This window comes from Mesoplodon bidens, assembly GCF_964165515.1.
Source record: "Mesoplodon bidens genome assembly, chromosome: 3".
Classification (NCBI taxonomy): domain Eukaryota; kingdom Metazoa; phylum Chordata; class Mammalia; order Artiodactyla; family Ziphiidae; genus Mesoplodon; species Mesoplodon bidens.
In genome coordinates, this window is record NC_138178.1 from 134,679,320 (window position 1) to 134,704,454 (window position 25,135).

Consider the following 25,135-nt stretch of genomic DNA (forward strand, 5'->3'; position numbering starts at 1 on the left):
GAGCTGCGCGCGCCCGGGTGGCTGTTGGGAGGGGCCGGCGAGGGGGAGAGCAGCAGGCGAACCGCGAAGAGGCTCCCCGCGCGGTCGAGTGAGGAATCATGATCCTTGCGGGCTACCGTCCCGGAAGTGGGCTCGAGAGGAAGAAAGTAGAAGGGTTGGTGGGGATAAATAGATTTCCGGAGGTTTTAAGGGCGGATTCACAGAACTTTTTGTGGCGTGTGTTGTCCAGCGCGGGCTCAGAGGTTTTAGTGACTTCACCTGAAGGAGTTAGTTTCTCTGCTGAGCCCGACCTGTCTGTGGTGGGGCAGAAGGTGGCTCTAGATGCGTGAGCCTCGGGGCTTCTGGTAAAAGAAAACGCCTGAGAAAGCCGGTCTGCGCTCTTCGGTGGCCACCTTAGAGAAGAGCTGATGCCTTAGTGGCTTATCATGGCCCAGCGGGCAGTGTGGCTCATAAGCCACGAACCGGGAACTCCGCTTTGTGGCACCGTCAGATTCTCCAGGTAAACGCAAATCTAAATCCTCAGGCGTGATGGATCGGACAGATGGATGGTGTAGCGTAGTTTTGTGATGCTGTGTGTATCCCTGGTCCGACACCTGGGCAAGTTACTTAACATTTGTTTCATCTGTTAAGTGGAGATTGTAATAATACTACCTCATAGTATTGTGAGAATTATGAGCTGATGCCTGGCACATTTTAAGTATTATGTATTTTCTTATGTTAATGTTACTATATCGTAACTCCACCTACGTTAAATTGATGTAGAGATGATGAAAGGAAAGGAAACTTCCTGAGCAATAATAAACATGTTTCACATTTTTCTACTTTAATAAAAATCATTCAAGGATATTTTAACTTATTTTTATGGAAAGTCCTTGCTGAGCAGTATCAGGCTGTTACTTTCATCTTATAATTATTTTTCGTTCCCAGAAATTCTCAGATAGTTTACTTTAAAGTTCCTAATTGTTGAAGAAAATTGAAAAACTACAAAAAAATAAATTGAATTCACTTTTTTAAAATGGTGTGAGCTGATCTGGTTCCACTTTTAGAATTTGCCACGTTTTATCAAACTAGCTCTGTGAAGAGAATATACAGTAACTCACTGTAAAATATGGGTGGCAATTGAGTGATCTGTTTCTCCTTTTGTTCTCAGTGGTGGGCAGTTCTTTCTTGCAAACATTCATTCTTCCCTGAGAAAAGCTCTGTAGTGAAGTAGCTAGTTCTGAATCCAGATTGAGGCTGACAAAGATGAGTGTAATTTTAAGTGAAAAGTGGTAGGCAACGTGGATATGAAAAATTCCCTCTTTCCTACCTTAACAATTTTTGTTACTGAAGGCATCGAGCCTTGGAGTTTACCATTTTCTCTGGGATACCTGGCTTACATTTGTTCTTTTTGTTGTACCTCAGGAGGTTAATAATAATCTTCAATATGGTTCATCAGCCTTATTGGTCCATCCATCCTAGGTACTCCTGCTTTACTTATATATTCCCTTTGGTATCTTTATCCTTTTGTTTGTGTGTTTGTATTTTTCAAATTATACAGTTAAGTGTGCTATAGATGTCATTCCCTTTTCTTACGTTTGTCAGATTTCTCAGCACTATTTTTAGGAAACATCCAGGTTACTTTGTGTTCATCTAGGGCATCACTGTCCAGTAGAATTTTCTTCAATGATGGAAATGGGAGATGTTCTAAATCTATACTGTCTAATATTGCAGCTACTGGCCACATTTAGTTGTTGAGTTTTTGAAACGTGGTTATTGTAACTGAGGAACTCAGTTTTTAATTTTGTTTCATTTTAAGTTTAAATAGCCATGTATGGCTAGCACCTACCATGGTGGATGGTGCAGATCTAGGCCATTGCATCTACTTGCTCTGTAGTACTCCATGGTTTACATCTGCCACATTTTACATCTCCCCTTCCCCTGGTGGTGATCTCCCAGATTGCCCCCAACTCAGCTATCAAAACGGTGCTGCAGTAGATAACCTCAGACAGTTACATGGGGGCATATCTATACTGATTTTGACTAAATATTACCAAGTAATTAGCTCCTCAGAATACTTTGATCAGTCTACACTCTCATCAGCAGTATCTCTATTCTTTCCTAACACTCCACTTTTTGCCAGTACTGGTATAAAGAATATCTTACTTTCATTTGTATTTCTCTGTGTAGCAACAGCCTTTGGGTTTCCTCTTCTGTGATTGCCTGTATATATCCTTTGTCTGTTTTTTTCTTCAAGAGTTGCTGGTTTTTTCCTGTTAACTTGCGGGAGTTCATTGTGTAATCTTGATATTAGTCCTATGTCATTTTTAGCTATTATAGATATTTTATCTTAACTTATTGTCATTGTCAATTAACTTTTCATTACCCTTGGTTAAACAGAAATCCCTAGTTTTGTTGCAGTCAAAGTAGTTAGCCCTTTGGGGGAATTTGTTGAAGTCTTTTCCTACTTTTATTTCCCAAAGATATCTTACTACATTATTTCCTCTTGACTTTATCATTTTCTCTATTATATTTAGGCCTTTAATCCGTCTGTAGTCCATCTTTGGATGTGGTGTTAAGTAGTATTCTCATTTTGTTTTTCTCTGTGCTGTGGGCCAGTTTTCCTAACATCATCTTCCAAACAGTATGTATTTTCTTCATTGAATTCTGGGGCTGTTGATAGTAGTTTATTATGTCTCCCGTATAAACATTAGTCTGTCTTAGTTCTATTACTTTGTTCTTTGCCAGTACCATAGTGTATTTATATATGTGGCTTTGTAGCTTATTTTAATATCTCATAGAGGTAAGATTTTTGTACTGTGTACAATAATAAGTTTCTTGAAGAAGTTGTGCTTGTTTTCAGAGTTCTTTCCCACTGTGCTCAGAATATTTCAAAAGAAAAATTCTTTTTTGTTTGGATGGACTTTTCAACATCTCTATGAAGGCGGCAAGTTGGGTTCAGATAATTAATCTGCCACTTATTTATCCTGTATCATTGAATGAATTAGTTAGGTTTTTGGGTTTTTTTTTTTTCTGTTTTCTGACCTCCTGGGGCCAGAGTTAGAGCTAAACAGAATGCACTGGCCTGTTATCCACATATTTGCCAAAGGATAATGGCCATCACTTAAGATTTAAGAATGCAAATGATCTTTCCTCTATCTAGCTACTTTTTCCCCACAACAGAACTTGATTTAGATTCTGGTTTAGAGATTTGCTGTCTGGATAGATAGTAACAGTACCAGCTTAAGTCTAGCTTAGGTTGGTATTGTTCCCTATAGTTGCAGGGCCATTTAAAGTTCAAGTCCTGTTTTAGAAAAGGCCTAGAATAACTCTGAAATGACAGGTTGAGTCATCTGGCAAAGTATTTATTGAACATATATTGAGACATTCTATAAGGTCCCAGATAAACTTATTTTTACAATTTCAATCATGAAATTCTTACACTTAAGAGAACTTTAATTATCCTCTAGAGGATAATAGTCTGGACTAGAGTTCAGTCCAGAGTTTTTAACTATCCTTATCCAAAGACTAAGAGAAAGAGGTGGCATTCACCTGCTAGGCCATTACTGGAGGGCTAGCTAATTCTTCCCTTTCCTCAATCAAGAAAATGCATCAGAATGTAAATGAGTGAGGTTCACTAATACATGGATAACTTTGAATACATTCTTATTTTTCTTTTTTACAATTATTAGTAAACCCCAATATTTTATTAGTAGTATTAGTGAATTAGTAGAAAAACATTATGTGGCTAGGTCTGTTCTTGATTCTTGATGAGAATTGCTTATATGTTCTTTAGCCACTCCCTTATTTTACAAATAAGAAGACAGACTTAGGGAAGTTAGGCAATTTACACAGAAGTTAATAGCAAATAAATGACTTTGTTGTGGACTTTGGAGTGGAGAGATAAGGAATCGGGTAAGTACTTTTTTTTTTTTAATTAAGAAGGTGTGATCTAACATTTTTGTAAATTTGTTTCCCCCCAAAAAAGGATGAATTAGTAACTTACTGTTCAGGATAGAGCATTCAAACCATAAAAGATTATTCATTTTATTCTTTTTGTTACCTCATAGTATCTTCCAGGGCCATAGAGATAAACCACTATTACTAAAATGCTCTTACATGTTTTTGTAGGGGTTAGCAAGAAGACTCAGGGCACCAAGTGTACTCAGGATACTAGTGAATCCACAATGTGGAGGATTAAATTGAACCACTTTTTTCCATCCTACTCTACTAAGATGGAATCAGAAAAAAAGTCCTGTGGTGGGGTGGGAGAAATTTATGAAGAGGGTCAGAAGGTATACTCTTTCAGTTATAAAATAAATAAGTCATAGGGATGTAATGTACAGCATGGTGACTATAGTTGAACTATACTGTATTGCATGTTTGGAAGTTGCTAAGACAAGAAGTCTTTTTTTAAATTAATTTAATTTACTTATTTTTGGCTGTGTTGGGTCTTCGTTGCTGTGCGCACTTCATTGCGGCTACTCTTCATTGCGGTGCGCGGACTTCTCGTTGTGGTGGCTTCTCTTATTGTGGAGCACGGGCTCTAGGCACGCGGGCGTCAGTATTGTGGCACGTAGGCTCAGTAGTTTTGGCTTGCGGGCTCTAGAGTGCAGGCTCAGTAATTGTGGCACATGGGCTTAGTTGCTCCGTGGCATGTGGGCTCTTCCCAGACCAGGGCTCAAATCTGTGTCCCCTGTATTGGCAGGCAGGTTCTTAACCACTGCGCCACCAAGGAAGCCCCGACAGGAAGTCTTAAAAGTTTTCATCACACACACAAAAAAATTTTGTAACTATGTAAGGTGATAGATGTTAACTAGACTTACTGTGGTGATCATTTTGCAATGTATACAAATATCAAATCATTATGTTACATACCTGAAACTATTGGGTTGGCCAAAAAGTTCCTTAGGTTTTTAAGTAAAAATAAAAGACACATTTTTCATTTTCACCAAGAACTTTATTGAACAAGGTATTCACTGTTTTGTTCCACTACCTTCTGCCATTTTTCAAGCAGCTTCATAATTCCATCTTCCCACAACTTTTTATCTTTTTGAGCAAAGAACTGTTCCAGGTGCCTTTTACAGACTTCCAGGGAATTTAAATTTTTTCCATTAAGAGAATTTTGTGAAGACGGAAATAAATGGAAATCCTGGAAATGTCTGGTGAATACGGCGGATGAATCAGAACATCCCAGCCAAGCTGTATCAGTTTTTGCCTTAGTCATCAAAGAAACACGCGGTCTTGTGTTATCCTGATGGAAGATGATGCGTTTTCTGTTGACTAATTCTGGACGCTTTTTGTCGAGTGCTGCTTTCAGTTGGTCTACTTGGGAGCAGTACTTGTTGGAATTAATTGTTTGGTTTTCCGGAAGGAGCTCATAATAGAGGACTCCCTTCCAATCCCACTATATACACCATCACCTTCTTTGCATGAAGACCGGCCTTTGGTGTGGTTGGTGGTGGTTCATTTCAGTTGCCCCATGATCTCTTCCATTCCACATTATTGTACAGTATCCACTTTTCATCACCCATCACAATTTGTTTCAAATACAGAACGTTTTCGATATGTTTCAGTAGAGAATCGCATGCGGAAATACGGTCAAGAAGGTTTTTTTCGCTTAACTTACATGGAACCCAAACACCAAAGCGATTAACATTACCAAGCTGGTACAAATGATTTTCAACACTTGATTTGGATATTTTGAGTATGTCGGCTGTCTCCAGTGTGCTATAACGTTGACTGTTCTCAGTTAATGTCTCGATTTGATTGCTATCCACTTCAACTGGTCTACCCAATGGTGGAGCATCGTCAAGCAGGAAATCTCTAGCATGAAACTTTGCAAACCACTTTTGACACGTTCTGTCAGTCACAGCACCTTCTCCATACACTGCACAAATCTTGTTTTTTTGTGTTTTAATTGTGTTTTTACCTTTCGTGAAATAATAAAGCATAATATGCTGAAAATGTTGCTTTTTCTTTCTTTTTCAGTATTAAAATGGCCACACAGAAATTCACCAATTTTGATTTTTTTTTAAATGAACACTGATATGACAGCTGTCACAATACAGTCTAACAAAATTGTTTCGAATGAAGTTACAGACAACTAAGCACTACTAGAGCCACCTTATGGAAAAAAAACGAATGAACTTTTGGACCAACCTAATGATATAATGTTATATCTAAATTATACCTCAGTTAGAAAGTGGGCGGGGGGGGAGGAAGGGGGAAGGAAAGACAAGACAAGAAAATCTTCTTTGCAGCCTTATCTGTAACAATAAAAGAAGTGATGTTTCTACCAATGGGGGTCCAGGTAGATTGCAGGTCCTTAACCCAATGGAATACCATGCAGCTGTAGCTTTATGTGACCTAACTTGGAAAGTGAAAAAAGTAAGTTTCACTGCAAAATGTATCATTCTGTTTTTAAAAAATGACAGTGTGTTTATGTTTATGCTTTAAAAGCATTGAAAACCCTCTAGAAGGATGAAACAGTAAACCCTTGGCAGTGGTTACTCCTGGAGGTAGGACTGAGTGGGGAAAAAGATGTTCCCTGTGATTAAAAAACAAAGGAAAGGAGGAAATAAAAAGTAAATTTTTTTTTAAAAAATAAGAAAGAAAAAAAAGTCCTTATAGATGCCTAAAATGTATACAGGTATACACGCCTTGCTTAAGTGCGAATCTGAGCAGCCAAAGACTAGGATTTTGAATTAGAACCAGGTACACTACCCATTTAAAAAATCAACTAAATTGAATTTTCTAAAATAATAGATAATGATACTTTATCATTTGAGATATATCAAGTACACAACAGGTAGTTGTTTTAGTAAGAATTTAACATGTAATATATTTTTTTGGTTGTGATTTTTGTTTGTTGGTGTGTGTATTTGTTTGTTATTGTGTGTTTTGTTGTTATTAGTGTTTGCCTTATGTTTTGTGTTTGTTTTTAGGTTTTGAACTTCCAGTTTTATTTTACTTGCAGGAATTAATTTTGTTTTTGTTTCCATTAATACAGACGGTATCCAACTGTTGAAAAAAGAGCCAAAGTCTTCAATGGAGCAAGTTATGTGCCTGTTCCTGAAGATGGTCCCTTCCTTAAATCACTGCTTTTTGAACTGAGATTATTGGATGATGATAAGGACTTTTCGGAGAGTCGTGATAGCTGTTCACACATCAATAAAACATCCATTTATGCACTCCCGATAGGAGGTGAAGAACTCTGGCCAGTTGTTGCTTTCATGAAGAATGGCATGATATACGCTTGTGTTCCACTGGTTGAACAAACTTTATCCCCTCGTCCACCATTAATTAGCATTAGTGGAATTTCACAAGGCTTTGAACTTCTTTTTGGGGTACAGGGTTTTCTTTATTCCGGTCAAAAAAATGACAGTGAGCTAAATACAAAATTGAGCCAGTTGCCCGACTTGCTTCTACAGGCTTGTCCCTTTGGCACTTTGTTAGATGCCAACTTACAGAATTCATTGGATAGTATTAATTTTGCTTCTGTTACTCATCCACAAAAACAGCCGACCTGGAAAGCTGGAACATACAAAGGAAAACCACAGGTTTCTATTTCTATCACTGAAAAGGTAAAATCCATGCAATATGATAAACAGGATATAGCAGATACATGGCAAGTCATTGGAGTTGTCACTTGCAAGGTGAGATTTTCTCTGGTACTTGTTTTATCATAGCACTTAACATTTATGGAGAAAAGTAAAATTTGCCGACTTTATTTTACATCATAATGTGACATTCTTGATTCTTATAAACAGTAGTCATTAAATGTTATGTTCACATGAAATTTTATAATGTTATCTTTTTGCATTTCTTACTAATTATACTGGCTATATGCATTTGACCCTTGAACAATACGGATTTGAACTACATGGGTCTACTTATACATGGCTTTTTTTCACTAAATACATACTGCATTCAGTACTATAGTATCTGCAGTTGGCTGAATCTACAGTTGGTTAAATCCACAGATGCAGAACCTTGGACACGGAGTGCTGACTCTAAAGTTATACATAGATTTTGACTGAACAGAAGGTCAGTGCCCCTAACCTTCGCATTGTTCAATGGTCAACTGCATTGCTGTGTAATGAATTGACCTGTTACCACAACCAATAAACATTTATTATACTCGTAGTTTCTGTAGGTCAGGACTTCAAGAGCAACTTAGCTGAGAACTTCTAGTGTGGAAGTCTGTCACACTCAAGAGTTCAGCTGGGGCTATAGTCACCTGAAGTTATGACTGGAGCTGGAAGTTCTACTTGCAAGGTGACTCAGTCACATGGCTGGCAAGTTGGTGCTGATTATTGGTAGAAGACCTCAGTTCCTTTCCATGTGGACTTCTGAACAGGCTGCTTAAGAATGTTCTCACAACTTGGTGACTGCCTTCCCTTTGATCAAATGATCATACAGACAGCCAGCCACATGAGGCACAAGTGAAAGCTATTCTTTTTATTACCTAGGCTGAAAGGTCACATAGTATCACTTCTACCACTTTCTGTTCATCAGAAGCAGGTCACTTTGTCTGGTCCACGTTCAAGGGGAGTGGTATTAGCCTCCACCTTTTGAAAAGAGTAGTGTTAAAAGAATTTGTGAAAATATTTTAAAGTCACCATACCTATTTTCCATTTTTCCTGGAGGGGGGTGAAATTGACAAATCTCTGACTTAATATCTGAAGCCATTTTCAAGGGCTCACGTTTTATTTAAACAAGTCACTAGGTTAATATAGGGGTCTGTGGTTTAAGGTTAGGTAATAGGAAAAGGCAATGAAAATAACAATACAGTTAACAGTGATCAGTGCCACATTCAATAATGATCAAAAACAGAGCCCCTCCAAGAGAATGTCTACAAGCACATATTCACAGGTGTCTGTTTTTCTGTTATCTTCCTTTATTCTCTGCACTTATTAATATAAACTTTTAATACATCATATTAATGTTGAGTAGCTAAGTGCAAATCCAATAGATAAAAGTAGATTTCAAGAACAGAGAATTAGAAGAGTCCTGGCAGACAAATTGGGTCTTTTTTTTTTCCTTTTTAACCTTAAAGTGACCTAAAAATTTATGTGCCTGTTTTAAACTCACTTCTATTATGATCAAAAATACATTCCAGTTACTAATTTTAATAGAAATAATTATCATAAATGTCTCCAAAATTAAGGTGTTCACGGATTATGTCATTCATACCTCTTAAAGCTGTTGAATCTACGTTTCTTGTAAGTTCTGTAAAATATAAGTAGGAAAATTCACCATCTCTGTTTTTCATTCTGTAGTAATGAACAGGGAATATGTTTATATAATTTAATACTAATTAATATGCTATTTAAATACCTCAGCTCATTGGTAGGCTGACCCTAGTTTATTGCTTCTGGGAATTTTAGATTGGCTCCTATTCTTGGTCTAATACAAATGATTATTATGGGAAACTTTCATCTTTAAAAAACTTTTTTCTAAAGATAAAAATAGTGAGGGTGTACTGAAACTCATGAACTAAATGTTTCTTTAGGGTTGTATGTAAATAGTATAACTGTTAGCCAAACCATTTTTTAAGTATTTAAAGGAGTTTTATTATGCAGCCTATTGTAAATGGAAATAATAATCTTCATTTTATCTCAATCCTAGTAGGAGACCTGGTGAACCAAAAGCCAGTGGACTGAAGTTCTAGTCCTCATTCCACCACTAATTTCTCTGTCTCTTTGGAAGAGTTACACAATTTTTTCAATCTTTTCTCATTTTTAAAATTAGATAATTTTATAATTATAAATTTTATAATTTTAAATTAAATTTTAAATTTTAAATTAAATTAAATTTTATAATTAGGAATTTTATAATTCCTAATTAAAAGTCCAGATCTACATATGCCAGATTGGTTTAAAGGGTAGTATACAGATTTCTAGAATGGATGTCCTCATCCCGTAGTGAAGGGCTAGTGCTCTGGTATTTCAGATGCCTAGATAGCAGATAATTTGTTGGTTATTTCCATAATGGTTGCTGTTTCTCTGATTCCTTTAATTATGTTAGAGTGTTAGTGGATAATAAGTATAAACAGAATATTTAAAAATTTTGATACTATTTGCTACTAATATTTGTTCATATATTATCTCCATAAATATCTGCCAAAAAATAAAACTTTTTTCTTTAATTCTTGCTATCCACATATAGAGAGTGAAGTAGCAGATGATTTAAAGTTGAAAATACTAAAATGTTCTTAAGTTTCGTAGTAGTTATTTGGCATTTTTATTATCAAGTGGGATTGACGTTATTCTATCACTGAAAGACCTTTATAAGTCACTATACATGGTACTGTTCATAATGCTTGCCTGCTCTCTAAATGCTTGCATTATACAGCAGATATATTCATGAATTCACACATATGTCAAGTGGTAGATAAAAAAATAAAACATTTCCTATTAAAATTGCGAACCAAAGGTACGGTTCATAATTATCAAAAGATATCCATTCAGCAAACATTATTGGAGCATCTCTCGCTGCGTTGGGTCTTTGTTGCTGCACATGGGCTTTCTCTTGTTGCAGAGGGCGGGGCCTACTCTTCGTTGCAGTGCGGGGGCTTCTCGTCACGGTGGCTTCTCTTGTTGTGGAGCACGGGCTCTAGGCGTGCAGGCTTCAATAGTTGTGGCACGTGGGCTTCAGTAGTCATGGCTTGTGGGCTTCAGTAGTTGCATCTCACGAGCTCTAGGGTGCAGGCTCAGTAGTTGTGCCACATGGGCTTAGTTGCTCTGCGGCATGTGGGACCTTCTCAGACCAGGGCTCAAACCCATGTCCCCTGCATTGGCAGGTGGATTCTTAACCCCTCCGCCACCAGGGAAGTCCCTGGAGTATCTCTTATAATTAGCAATGTACTGGGCACTCGAGATACAAAGAAAAATATAATAATTCTTGCTTTCAAGAACTTAAAGCTTAAAGAAGGAAACAAACAGGAGCACAGACATTTGCTCTCACCTCTAGAGAGTGGGCAGTTAATGCATAATGCAGACTATGTATATGATAGTGGAACTAGCTGCTTGCATTTGGAGCTAAGCATTATACCTACTGAGTTCCACCAACTCTTAAAATATTGTACAAGTCTAGCCAAACAAAACTTATCAGTAAGCCTTATATGCCTCAATTGGACAGTTGTAACTGGGTGCTTTAATAGAGGTAAATGTCAAGGTTGAGTTATAAAGGAAGAGCCTGACCGCCCCCCCCCCAGCACACACACAAGGGAGGTGTATCAGTCTGGCTGGGTCAGAAAAAGAGCCACTACAGATTTATGGGAGTAAAGGTGTTTAGTATAGGAATGAGGGCTTACTCACGGATAAGAGGAGCTGGGAGAATAAGTCTCTGATCCTCTGACAGTCCCCAATGTGTCTCCAGCATTACTTGCAGGGTAGAAAATGATTAAAGAGATAGATGGGAACCAAACAGCAAAAGGCTTTAAAAGTAATACAAAACTGAGGGGGAACTATTGAGAGGTTTTGATATGGATACAATATAATTAGATTTATGTTTTATTAAGATAGCTCTAGCATTCATGAAGGATGGATTGATTAGAGGAAAGCGAGTCTAGGTACACTTAGAGGGCTATGACAGAAATTGTAAGGGCCTGTACCAGTGTAACAGGAATGAAGAAAAGTTGCTTCTTAAGGGTTTTAAATGTAAGCAGACGGCTCTAGGAAGGCTCTCCTGGTCTCTGGCTTGGTTGTCTGAGAGCATGATAGAATCATTAACCAGAACACAGAAAGCAATGAGAATAATACCTTGAGAGAAAAGTGAATTAAGTTGTGGAAAGTGACTCAGATAAATTAAGAAAGGCCTCATTCAGAAGATGTATGCTTCAAAGATCTTGGTAATATCTGTTTGTTTGTGTTGCAGTGTGATTTAGAAGGAAGTATGCCAAATGTTACCATCAGCTTGAGTCTCCCCACCAATGGATCTCCACTTCAGGATATTCTGGTTCATCCTTGTGTGACATCTCTCGACTCTGCCATTCTGACTTCTAGTAGCATTGATGCAGCAGATGATTCTGCATTTAGTGGGCCTTACAAATTTCCACTCACTCCACCTTTAGAGTCTTTCAACTTATGCTACTACACTTCTCAGGTAAACAACCTTGGAGAAGTTGGGACTTTGCTAATCTTCATATTTATGAACTCTGTTGTAAGCAAATCATCCATACTTTTGGTCCAAACAAGAACTTTTCATGAGTTATTTACCAGAAGATTCGGATTGTTTCTCTTCAAACAGTTATTGATGACCCATTAAGCTACTGCTGATCTGGGAGGGTTGAGGAGTCAAGATACAAGCAGGGCAGCAGAAACTGTGGGCGGGTGTCAGTGATCAGTATGTCTAGTGCATGTTCTGTGTTGCAGGTCATAGAGAACCTGGAGGAAGGGAATCTGAACAAGCAGGAGTAGGAAAAAAAATGTATCACACACCTCTGTAAGGCACCTTTCTCACCTCTGGAAATAGAAAGAGATGCAAGAATCCCTGACCTTAGAAGGAATGTAGCTTCGTCATCTATTATCAAAATAATGTGAAGTAACCCATTAGTCATTAAAGTCATATCTGTATATAATGACTATATTACTGCAAGGCTCTTTTCTCCATCACCACTGATATTTTAGACCCATTAACCTGAGGATTAGATAAAAATGTGTTTATGTTTGTTTCCAGGTCCCTGTGCCACCAATTTTGGGTTTTTATCAAGTAAAAGAGGAAGAAGTACAACTAAAAATAACAGTTAATTTAAAACTTCATGAAAGTGTGAAAAATAGTTTTGAATTCTGTGAAGCTCGTATACCTTTTTACAACAGGTAGGAATAAAATAACATAATGCCATGATCTCTGCCTTCTTTAGTACATTCCCACTGCCCTATAATAAATTATCTTGGTTTTTACCTTACTTTTAAGGTCTAAAAATTTTATGTTATTTAAATGTATGCTGATTCTTAACCAAAACATTGTCATAAAAATAATCTCTTTATTTTTAAATATCGTCATTTTTCTGGTTAAACTACCAGCTAGTAAATTATAAACTTCAGCCAGTGTAGCTTCTTTTACTACTGGCTTTATTTCTAACAATTTCTCTGTACTCAACATACAGATCAAGCCCAACTAAAAAACCTGGTGAATTAATATCATAAGATTACTTCCTTATCAGTTCTACTTTTAAGTTTGTCCTACAGAATAGTTCTTTTCAAAGGATACATAAATATATAGTAAAATCACAGTTTTAATGTTACGTCAATCTAGGTGCCTGTATTAATACATTCTGCATGACTTTGTAGTTATCTTTAGAATTAATAATGAAATGTATAACATCACCAAAAAAATGTTTATTGTGTTTCAGTGTTTTCTGAGATATAATATTCATTATTTATTCTACTCTATTCTGCAAACTTGAATCAGATCTGCTTTTATGTTGTTCTTGTATTAAGTAACAGTGGCAAGATTTGACTTACATCTCTTAAAACTGTTATAGCTATGATTATTTTTTTCTTTCCATTTTGTCCATTTCTTTTTTAAAGAGGTCCAGTCACACATGTGGAATACAAAGTTAGTTTTGGCCAGCTTGAAGTATTTCGAGAGAAAAGCTTATTGATCTGGATTATTGGTAAACCAGGTTTTTTTTTTTTTTCATTCATTTGCTGTAGAATCTATTTAATTTATAATAGTTGATTGATGTATTTCTGTTTTTAGGACAGAAGTTCCCAAAATCAATGGAAATTAGTCTTTCTGGAACTGTAACTTTTGGAGCCAAGAGCCATGAAAAGGAGCCATTTGACCAGATTTGCATTGGAGGGACAGCATATTTAAAGGTAAATATATTTATATGGCTCACTACATTAGAAACCTTTCCTTTTGTTCCAAATTGCATATAATTGATTTTTAATGTTTCCTAACTTTTTTTTTTTTTTTGGAGTTCTGTTCTTTTTGTCTAAGTCCTCTGCTAGATTTTAGTAAGATTCTTTTTGTTTAGTAATCACTTTCTATTTCACTTAATACTTTAAAATTTTTAAGGTGAAAGAATTATGTAAAACCTAAATACCTCAACTTAACCTAGTTCTACACAGCTCTTAGATATCACATTTGAGATTTGTATACAAAGAATGTAAGATATAGTCTTTGCCCTCTAGGGATTTTTCAATGATGCATGTCAGTAACTGATCAGGACTAACTGCTTTTGGTCTTTCAAAAAAAAGACTGAGCACTTCCAACCAAAGTGGTCAAGGAAAGCTTTGTAGTAGAGATGGAGTTTAGGCAAAACTCTGAGGCTCAGGTAAGCATCGATATGAAGCCTTGAATGTTGACTCTCGTTTGTATAGGTGAAGAAATGACTTAATCACAGGAATGAAGGATAACAAGGCATGTTTAGGAACCAGTGCTAGAAACAGTCACACAGAAGTCTGAATAAGCGATTTAGGTCTGGATTGTAGAGGATTTGAATCTGGCTTTCATTGCTTTGTTAGAAAATGTTATACATTTTTTGAGTACGGGAGTGGTCCTTCAGAAAGCGATACTTTATGAGGATCAATCTGAAATGGATGTGAGGAAGGTGAATGAAGAAAAAAACTAGAGACAAAGAAACTATTTTTTAGCTATACTAGTATTCCAGATGAAAGGTAATAATAATGCTGAACTAGTGTAGTGCCACAGAAAGAGAAAGGAAGGGAGAAAAAGGAATAGAGCTGTGATAAAGGTATAGCCTTTAATCTCACTAATTAAGTAGAAAGATAAGAAATAGTTTTAAGTCAAAGATGATGTCATTAAAAAATTGTGACTTAAACCAGACTTGAAGCTCCAGGAGGGCAAAGACCATGTGAATCTCATTCATTCATTGTTTTATTCCCAACATCTAGTTCAGTACCTAGCACATAAATATTTGATGAATGGATGTACATACTTAGAAGAAAGTTCTGTATCTTAGAAGAAATGTGGAGAAAGTTGGGAGGGAGTGGGCTTCATATCATGTATGTTGCTGGTAATAGCAAGTTACCCCAGTATAAGTGTCCAGTAGGTGGCTAAAAACCTAAAGCTTGATTCTCAAGAGAAAGCTCAACTGTTTTTAGGATCTAGGAGTTATCCATGGAGAAGAAATAGTTGAGGCAGTAGAAATAAATAAGGTCAGAAAAAGATAAGAGAAAATAGGAGGAAGGTTCAAAAGAATCAATGAGGGAAAGTGGAATGTGATCAGAAAGGTAGCAGGAAAACCTAAATAGAGTAGTATCAAAGAAATCAAAGAGAGATTGAAATCTATATGTAAAAGCAACTAGGGGAAATGGTAATGAAGTCAGAAGTACACTAGTGATATTCATTTCTTCTGTATTGGCTTCAACTATGTCCATGAGCTTTGTTTCAATAATTATTATAGAAATTCCCTCTTCCAGATGTTTTTCAGAAAAAAATGTGAGATGTTACTATACTATATGTTTTTCAAAGGTAGGAATTATGACTCTTCTATTTATTTTCATCACCTAACCAGTTATAGTCGCATCAGAAGTGTGTAGTACGTATTTGTGTTCAATGAATAGATTTATTTTTATAATATCTAGTTGTGTGGGAATCAACCTTGTCATAACTTCCAGCATCCAGAATTATACCAAACAAGCAAGCAAAAGCTCTTTACTATTAGACAATTTGAGTTGCAATAGGGAAGAAATTGCTGAGAAGATCTGAAAATTACATCTATGCCTATGATCAGTTAGTTTGGCAATCAAAAAGAGAAAGATAGGAAAAGAGAGAAATTTGCAGGGAAGGGAGAAGGAAGAAAAAAAGTATAGAAAAGCTATCAGGATATTGCCAAATCAAAAGCTTTTAGCAGCAAAGATGAGAATCACAGCAAAAGGAGGCAGGAGTTCTGTAAGAATAGACCTTTCATGGTTCATGTGAATATCATTGTGGCTCAGAGACAGCCCAGCACTGTGCCTTCAGAGAAGGTACTAATGGCCCTCTCTATTATAGCCCAATATATTAATTGGCATTTATACTGATATCACCATATTATCAATTAAATCTAGGAACTTACATTCATTCATTACATTTTAGAAAGGTTAGTTATGTAAAAGTTAAATTTTAGTTTTCTGAAAAATTAAGTAGAGCATTCCATTCCCTCCAAACACCAGATAAACTGGTGTTTCTGTTTTAGTAATTACTTTATTGTGTTCTGCTAAAAGGTGTATAAAAGAATTATGATCTGAAATCTATCACAGCCACATAGCCTTAGAGATAGGAGAGAAAATACAGAACACCAAACACCATAGGGGAAGGAGCACCAGCTTTTGTAGTCAGTCAAGTCTGAGTTCAAATGGCAGCTCTACTACTTACCTACTGGGATGCTAAGTGTTTCCATCTCTGAACCTCAGTTCCCTCATTTGTAAAATAGGGATACCTTGCAGTGCAGATTAGAGTTTATATTAGTGAAGGGCCTGGTATGTGTTAAGCACTTCATAATGGCAGGCTTACAAAGAAACGACCCTAATGCAAAAGGGAAAGGTGAGTGTATATGTGTGAATGTGTGCACTCGCACACAAATACACACAGTATTATTTGTGATTTTTATTTTGTGAACTCTGTGAAATAAATTCCTAAACTTGTGTCAAGGGAAAAAAATTTGACCATCATTTTTACCAAATAATCACCTTAATTTGGTACATTTCTCTTCTTGTTCTAGCTTCATTTTAGGATCTTAGATTACACACTCACTGGGTGTTATGCGGATCAGCATTCAGTTCAAGTTTTTGCATCAGGAAAACCAAAAATAAGTACATGTAAGTTGTACAGATTCAAACTAACTTAAGGTAATTAAAGTGGTGTTATGTTATTATTAACTAAGATAAAATTAAAATGTGACAGAAAAAGATCAGAGAATAATACCGATTTATAAAAATTCAGGGGCTTCCCTGGTGGCGCAGTGGTTGAGAGTCCGCCTGCCAATGCAGGGGACACAGGTTCGTGTCCCGGTCCGGGAAGATCCCACATGCCGCGGAGCGGCTGGGCCCGTGAGCCATGGCCGCTGAGCCTGTGCGTCCGGAGCCTGTGCTGCGCAACAGGAGAGGCCACAACAGTGAGAGGCCCACGTAACGCAAAAAAAAAAAAAAAATTCTGGCCTAATCCATCCTGTGTAACAGTTTATGTACATTGCCCTCTGCCTTCTCCTATTTGTAAAGTGGTCTGGATGAGCAAGGATTGACATAGAGGTGGGCTCTAGTCTAAAGTTGGATTTGCTTTGCTCTGCTTATAATTTACTCTTTTACTCTTGGGCAAGTTAGTGAACTTCTTATTTAGTTTCCTCATATGTAAAACAGAATTAGTAGTATTATTTACCTCAGGGTGGTTAGGAGGTTTAAATAAAATCATATCAACCACGCACTTAGCATAATGCTTAGCATGTGGGATGGATTCAATAAATGGATTATTACTTAAAATTTTAAATATTTTTAGCAAATGTTGTAGTCAATGAGCATTATTTAGTACCCTGTTTTACCAAAAGGAGGGCAAGAGAAATGTGTGTGTGTGTGTGTGTGTGTGTGTATACACATACACACGCACATAGTACAAATGGAAATATAGGGAGGGGAAACAGCAATTTGTAGATGAATTCAAAATTATTTAATTCAGATCAAATATAGATACGTGGCATAGAACAAAAAAGTAGCTAGAATGAGGTAGAGTTAGCTAAACATAAGCAGCAACATTTTTGCCTCATATATTAAGGGGAATAAAGCTATTTAGGTAAGTATTTCTTAAACTAAGGGTTAGGGTCCCTAGGAAGGATAAGACAAGACTTTGTACTTGAAAGTTTCTAAAGAATTACAGAACTCAGAACTACTGAATTCTAAGCAATTACCTGTGAATGGCAATAATAAATTCTATGTAATATAACCAGAATAAGCCATATTCTTTACCTCCATACATCCCTGTGCTTTCTCCTACATCATTTTTTGCTTGCTTTTTAGAGAAATTCATGTATATGGAAGAGTCTTCATAATGCTTTTTTTTTTTTTTTTTAATGAAGGTACAATACTGTTGTTAGTTTGGACAAACCAGCAGTTTTGTCTAAATGCACACAGAGCAGTATTTTAGGTTGTCTATGGGAAATATGTTGTCTCTTTAGATAATGTTTAAAATATTGTATCTTATTAATATTAACTAAACATGTTTTAGTAATATTCAGAGATTATAATACAGAATGGGATGTTTCAGTAATTCACCTGCTTCTTAATATATGAATGAAAGAGGTCACTTTAAATGCATAATTATGACCAATCTTTTATTTCCTTCTTCTGTTAGTTTCAGAGCATAACTATCACTTTGTGCAACTATGTAAAAGCCTTTATTTTGCCATCATCTTGACAATAAAATCTATATTCATAATATACAACTTAGTTCTGAAAATAGTTTAATAATGCTAATAATGTTAATTTAAATAATAATAGCTGGTGTTTATTGCTTACTATGTGCCAGGCACAGTTCTGAGTATGTAATGTGTGCTAACTCATTAATCCTTACAGCGCCCTACGTAAGTGTTGTTATCTCCATTTTACAGATGAGGATGCTGACGGAACAGAGAGAATAGGGTCACATAGCTAGTAAATGGCAGAACTGGACTCAAATCCAAGCAGTCTGTCTCTAGACCCTGACCACTTAACCAATTATGCTACGTTGCCTCTCAATGTCTTAACCAATATGCTATGTTGCCTCTCAGTGTTACTAGGTTCTCAAACTGAACAAACAACCAAAAAAAGGCAATGAGGTAATACATCCTACCTCTATCCTTTTCATTATGAAGAAGGTAGAAAAGGCAGAATTGGATACATAGAGATGTATGGAATAAGAACTTACACATGTGTAGCTCCAAATGAGCATTATCGTCTCAGTTTTACATATCAGAAAACTTTAAAGAGGTTTTCATTTGTCCAAAGCTCTTAAAACAGAAACCTTAAATTTGATCAGAACTATAAGAAACCACTGAAGCAACCTTTTTAAAACGTTACTAGAAAGTTGGGTGTGTATTTCCATCTCTGAAATTTTGAATGCATAAAGAATAGCAAGATCAGAATCAGAACTGTGGTGAAGAGGTTACAGAAGGGAAACAATAAAACTATTTTTAATGTTTTTGTAGCTGAAGTAATGGTCTGTAAGAAAATTTAGGGAAGATGTGAGAAAAAAATTAGCAGATTTGGCATGAGGGATTTTGGCATATATAAGCTAAAAGATGGATTATTCATGTATTTAATGAAGCCATATTTTTAAAGTGGTGAAAGTTATAATAATGCCTTGATAAAAATTGAATTGAAATGGATATCTCAAAGTATTGCCTTTCTTGAAATAATTGTGTTCCACAATTTTAAATATCATGACTTTTCTTTCTCATTGAATTTTTAAGATAATATAATCTTACCTTTTTTTTTTTAGACCGGAAACTAATTTCTTCTGACTATTACATCTGGAATTCTAAAGCTCCTGCTCCAGTAACATATGGATCATTATTACTGTAATTGTCTCATGTTTAAATGGGATTTATACAATAGTAACATAAATTAAACCACAGTCTTTTATTTTTAAAGTGTATACATATAACCTATGAGTGAAAATCATTGATTTAATTACAAAATGCTCTTGTTCATTGTTTTTAGTCTGATCTAGTTTGAAAGAACATTTTAAAGACTAATGTATCCAATTTCGTTACCCTTTGATTTTACTCAAGTATGATTTCAGAGCATAAAATGTAGTGATTCACTTTCAGCTTATTGTAGACTAGTCTTGGGTTACCCTGCCATACATGTTTCTTCCTGCCCCTGTGGCAGACATGGCTAATCAGTCACAGCCCTCTTTCTCCACTGAGCCTTCCTGGATATGGGCTTAGGCTCCTCTGTGCAGAGCTGCAGGCAGCTACTCCCAATGGATTGTAGATGACGTGCAAGATAAAAAACTATTTGCTCTTCCAAACCTAAGTGCTAAGTGCTAGTACAATGTGTTGTTACAGAATACCAGAGACCACATTAGAAACAACTTTGTAAATCTCTTGAGAAAACAGCTGATGAAAATGAAAGAAAATTGTTTAAATAGTAACCTGTTTTTAATCAGAACTATCCTACTGACTAATAAAGAATCTGCATAATTCTATTTTGTTTATCTCTGTTCTGGAGTTACTTTTCAGGCAAGCTTATTAATCTGCCACAATAACATTTTGTTTAGTAAGCATATTAAGAGGGGTGGGATACCTTCAGAAGATGAGCACAGTGTTTTGTGATTACTGAATATCTGCAGCCAAATTTTTAAATATAAATTTAGATATAATATTGGTCTTTTCCTGTTTTATTATAATTCATTAATGAATGAATTCAGGTAAAAATTCAAAAGCTATTTTATGGGTAGAGTGTATCACTTAAATCTTATTTCAGTTTCATGTAGCACATTTTCTTTAAATTTGTCACCCTTGCTTCCTTATTGGCATGCTCTGGGTTTCTTCAGGAACCATCCAGTCATACTCTTTATTCTCTACCTGTCTTTACAATTATTTGTCACGTTCTGTTTTCAAAGTAGTTCATTGTCAAGTTGGACTTTAAATGACCATTCAAGAAAAGATGAAATCTCAAGAACCTCAAAACTTATTCCATGTCAAGTTTCTTTTTACAGAACAGAATTAGAAGAGTTATAAAAAAATACACATTACAGATTAATATTCAATTAAATTATATCTTGGTTTCTTTTTTTTATGAGTCTCTTAAGGAAAAGCTTAGAAAAAGCTGCTAACTTCTTGAAAGAGAGCTATGGTAGTTTGAAAGGAGATGGCATAGAAATTTAGGATTTGAAATGTAATTTTTAAAATTAAGGTCAATCCTACTCATTATAAACTCATTTTCTGCAAGACATTATCATGGCATAATGTTCTATGTTCAAAATTATCCCAAGTAATGAAGAAAATAGAGTAACTTCCAGACCAGGACTTCAGCTTGTTATTCTAGGTTAATCATAGATAATCAGTAGTAAAAACTTTCCTTTTGAAAAAAGAAAAAAATCATTCCCTTTAAGTTTTTTGATCTCTCTTAAACTCAAGGAAAGCTTAACATTTCACTTATATTAATGGAGCCATTTGTACATCTTGATTGTATAAGTGTTTAGCAAAGTATACTAAAATAGGGAAGAGGCATTTATCTAGTGAGTAGGCTGAGATTCAGTATAATAATCCCCTAGGCAAAACTTTATAAGCAATCATAAAAACCAATGAATCTTTGATCTGACATTTCTAGAAACCTGAGGAAAATCTAAGGAGTACTGGAAAAGTGTAGGGACAATGGGGAACCTGATGCCATCTGTTGCCATTCCATTCTAACATAACGCTACAGAACTAAAACTAACTCATGTTTTCATCCTGTTGAGATCAGCTGGGCACACTATGATGCTTTGATTTTGTCTAGAAACCTGTCACTTCAGGATAATTTCTGAAGACAAAGTCTGTTTCCCGTTTGGTAGGTGACCTGTTTAATGTTTTCTCTGTGTCTGGGAACTCCTTAGTGTAATTAGCGACCTTTGAACTCCACAACTAATCCTGAGCTATTTTGTATTCCTTACTCATCTTTAAGGCTGGACCTTTCTTTTCTTCAGAGTCCGCTGCCACAATTAAAGAAGAAACAGCTGCATTTCAAAGGGATTCCGATTCCAGAAGCTTAATCGTGATTGACATGTTCTTATTCTAAGCTATAAGACACTCTAAGAGTCCTTTCTTGGGTTAAAACTTCAATCATTTTCTAAAATATTATCTCGCTATGGATTTTATTCATTTTCTTTGATAACTATTCTTTGCATTTTTTAACTTGAAAGATGCTGTGTGTTTGCACTGAATATGAGCACCTACTTCCAGTTAAAGGTTTGGATGGTGTCAGACCGCTAGATGCAAAATTACTAAATTCCCTTTAGTGCCAAAATATGATTATGAAATCTGATGTCTATCATATGGGTAATTATTCTTCAGTAGATCCAAAATGTACAAAAAGTGTTACATTTCTGAAAATGTACTCAAACTTTTTAAAGTCAGCACTACCCTTAACAGTGTAAGACGATCCCCTTATAGTGGTGGGCATTTTTTACCTTTTACTTTTTAAATAATTGATTCAAATGTCAGGTTTGAAGTAAATAACCTTATCAGGAATTCTTAAATTATTTCTTTTTAATTTTAAATTAAGCATTGGTCTTACAAAATTAATTTTTTCACACCAACTCAATATTTTCAGTAAGTTAAAATTGGTTTTATATATACATTGTATGATTTAAGATATTTCAAAGCATAATTTAATACATAGAACAACTACTAGTATTTTTCTTCTAGTTTTTATTATAGTATTTCAGAATCCTTTATAGATATTCATGGACTCCTGCACCACCCCTGGGAGGAAGGTAGGTCGAGTTATCATCCAGAGTCTCTGCAGGGACCGCTGCCACAGCAGAATGGTTGTTTCTAAGACAAAGGTCAGAAAAGGGATGTTAATAAACAGTTCTCAGGTTTAAGGGACTTTTTTAGGATTACATCTTAAATTCCAACAAATCAGATTTAGGAGTTACTGAAAGTGAAATTGATCCATCCCTCATCCAAACTTTGCAATACTTTCCTGTTCTGACATCATTTAGATAGTTAGCTGTATTATCAGATTAGAAACCATTGTACCAGGCTGCTGAAAGGAAAAGGAGGCAAAAAGCTAAACATGGGATGAATTCTGAACCTTTTAACCTGGCTGAAGTACGTAGGTCCCTGTTATGCAAATACCTTCAATCCTCTGCTAAGTTCAGTGGAAATAATTTTCTTGAATGACAGGTTTATTCAGCAAGGATTCAGTTGGTGATTAATCCCCCTTTGATCTAGGGTATTTCACTTAACTACCAGTTACCTCGTTCTGACAAAGTGCAACTGAGATTAGGGAGATCACTAGAACACTACCAGGGTGTGCGTTTATTCCCTATAACCTTTTAAAGCAAGGGCCAAGAATGCAATTTATTTTCAGTATTTGAAGATGTAAAAGTCCTGTCTGCTAAGTTAGAAAGTCAATTGAATACCAAATGAAGTTTAGTTCTTATGTAATAGAACAAACATTTCTTTTTACTTTGCCTAACAATGATTTTAGAAAACATAGGCTTTGAAGAAACAAAGACTACAGTTTAAGTATATCTTCTAGTTTTGTTTCATATACTAGAGTGTATATTTATTGGCCCTGAGATAACCCAAAAATCAAAGCTACAACTTACACTGAGAAAATGCTTCTATTTTATTCAACTGCACAGTTTCTCCCCATCCGCCTCCATTAAAAAATGTCATGGTATGTGGTAAAGAAATCCAATTTGGGAAAACATGTCGCAGTACACAATTATTCATCTTAAGACTTCTGATTTCAAAGCTTTATTTAGCTTTGTCCTTTCTTGAAAAAGAGCTTGTTTCGTTCCCATGGTGAATCAAGATTTTTTTCCTAAAAGTACCATTACAAAAATAGTTCAACCTGATTATTTTAAGTTATCAAAATAACCATTTTTGACAGTACTGTTTACGATTTTACTATTTTTTCTGCCTTTTTCTCATTTAACTGGGTACCCTTCCTCCATAACTTTAAACTTTGAAACATTCTATGAAATTTTGCACAATATTTGAAGAATAAAATGGTAAGATGTGTTTCTTGGCTAGTTTTATTATTATAGATAGCATTTTTTAAATGCTTTGTAATTGTTCTTTCTAGTATCAGTTTGCAAGTTATGTATTTGGATAATTTTCTTATACCTTTTTTTGGCTCAAACTTTTTGTGATCCAATTTCTAAATTGAAACAGTGACTCAAATAAATGCATATCTAACTTATGTTTGTGCCAAACGAACATCTCTAGTTTGAATTTAGTAACCAAAACGTTTCTAAATATCTTTTGATAGCAAGTTACTTAACCATGGTAAAATTGAGGATCAGAAAAAATATAAGATGGAAGGCAGGATCTCCTGGCCATGTTGCTAAGAAACTAGTATTTTTAATAATTAACTTACTCTATGCAGTAAATTCTTAGTTAATAAAATGTTGCAATATATTTTGATATATGCTGTCAGAGAAAGAATATATTTATGTAAAACATAGATGTATGTGTGTACGTATTTATATAATGTTTTATGTTAGTGTGTACAACTTGGTGGGTTTCCCTATGAAATATTTCATTATGTCGGAGGAAGAAGAATATTTAAAGTTAAATATTCAAATGTCTTCTTGCAAACACAATGTTAGTCAGTAGTAATGAAGAGGTGCATAAAATGAATATTACCAAAGAACTCTTGAGATTACTCTTATAAAATGGTTAAAACTCTTATGAGTTGAAAGCTTTTCAACTAGCTTCTAGTTTTTTATTTTCAACAACTGTTTTATGGATATGATAACATTATTGTCTATATATAGCCTGGAGCAATGCAATGCCTTATCTGTATTACTAATTTACTGCTTTGTAAGCAGGTTACTTTGAGGTCCAGGTTGACTCTTCTCAGGCCTTGGCCAATCTGTGTAATTGATGGTAGTGTGGTGTTAATATATGATGCACAGCATTTACATATTGACGGATGCCCTGGGGTGGAAACCACCTGCTGAATTGTTTTTCCAGTAGGACATGAAAATTTGTATATCTTAATAATCCATTAAACATTTAAAATCAAACTATGTTTCCTTTAAATGTCTTCTCTTTAAATGATAGTTTCTGTGAAAAAAAAGGTTATTTAGTTAACACACTACTAATAAATAAAAATGAAAAATTATTGTTATCCCTCTTAAATTTTTTACTTTTTCTTTCAAGTGACTTGAGTGCCCTCTGCAGGTTATATAAAGAGATAACTAATGACTATATTTTTAAACCCTGTGATTTTTCCCTTTTAGAAGCAAAGCCTGGTAAGTGTGATCCATTTTATTTATATTGTTAACTTTGTTAATTTGCCAGTGATTGAAGTAAGAGTTTCTTTTCTTTGCCAGTTTTATAGTTTTGTTTAGTGTGAAGAATGTAATACCATTGAATTTCCCAAATCACTTAGCTGGCACTCTTTAAATGTTAGAACTATAGTAATACCCATTCCCTCACAGAAAGCAGATTGGGAAAACATTCAGCTATTTTGAAATTTATTGAAAATGTGGAGAATAACTT

General features: G+C 35.3%; 1 protein-coding gene across 2 annotated transcripts; it reads left to right on the forward strand.

The window, feature by feature from the left end:
• The first annotated feature begins 145 nt into the window (after positions 1–145).
• On the forward strand, positions 146–24,657 carry AP5M1 (adaptor related protein complex 5 subunit mu 1). 2 transcript variants are annotated; one of them, XM_081230260.1, is made up of 9 exons: positions 146–499; positions 6,992–7,637; positions 11,863–12,090; positions 12,664–12,803; positions 13,518–13,603; positions 13,690–13,808; positions 16,661–16,757; positions 19,405–19,483; positions 21,598–24,657. In XM_081230260.1, exons 1-9 carry the CDS (start codon positions 426–428, stop codon positions 21,614–21,616), a joined length of 1,488 nt encoding a protein of 495 aa, XP_081086386.1. In that variant the 5' UTR covers positions 146–425; the 3' UTR covers positions 21,617–24,657. The 2 variants fall into 2 exon arrangements, with proteins under 2 accessions (XP_081086386.1, XP_081086387.1); XM_081230261.1 differs by lacking the exon at positions 21,598–24,657 and having other exon boundaries at positions 16,661–16,787; positions 19,405–19,487.
• The last annotated feature ends 478 nt before the right edge of the window (positions 24,658–25,135 follow it).

What these genes read in the sequence shown, in the direction of transcription:
- AP5M1 (XM_081230260.1), top strand. Translation starts at nt 426, where the DNA reads ATGGCCCAGCGGGCAGTGTGGCTCATAAGCCACGAACCGGGAACTCCG. An exon ending in TTGGAGTTGTCACTTGCAAG is followed by an intron (nt 7,638 to 11,862) that starts GTGAGATTTTCT and finishes TTTGTGTTGCAG; the next exon opens with TGTGATTTAGAAGGAAGTAT. An exon ending in TATGCTACTACACTTCTCAG is followed by an intron (nt 12,091 to 12,663) that starts GTAAACAACCTT and finishes GTTTGTTTCCAG; the next exon opens with GTCCCTGTGCCACCAATTTT.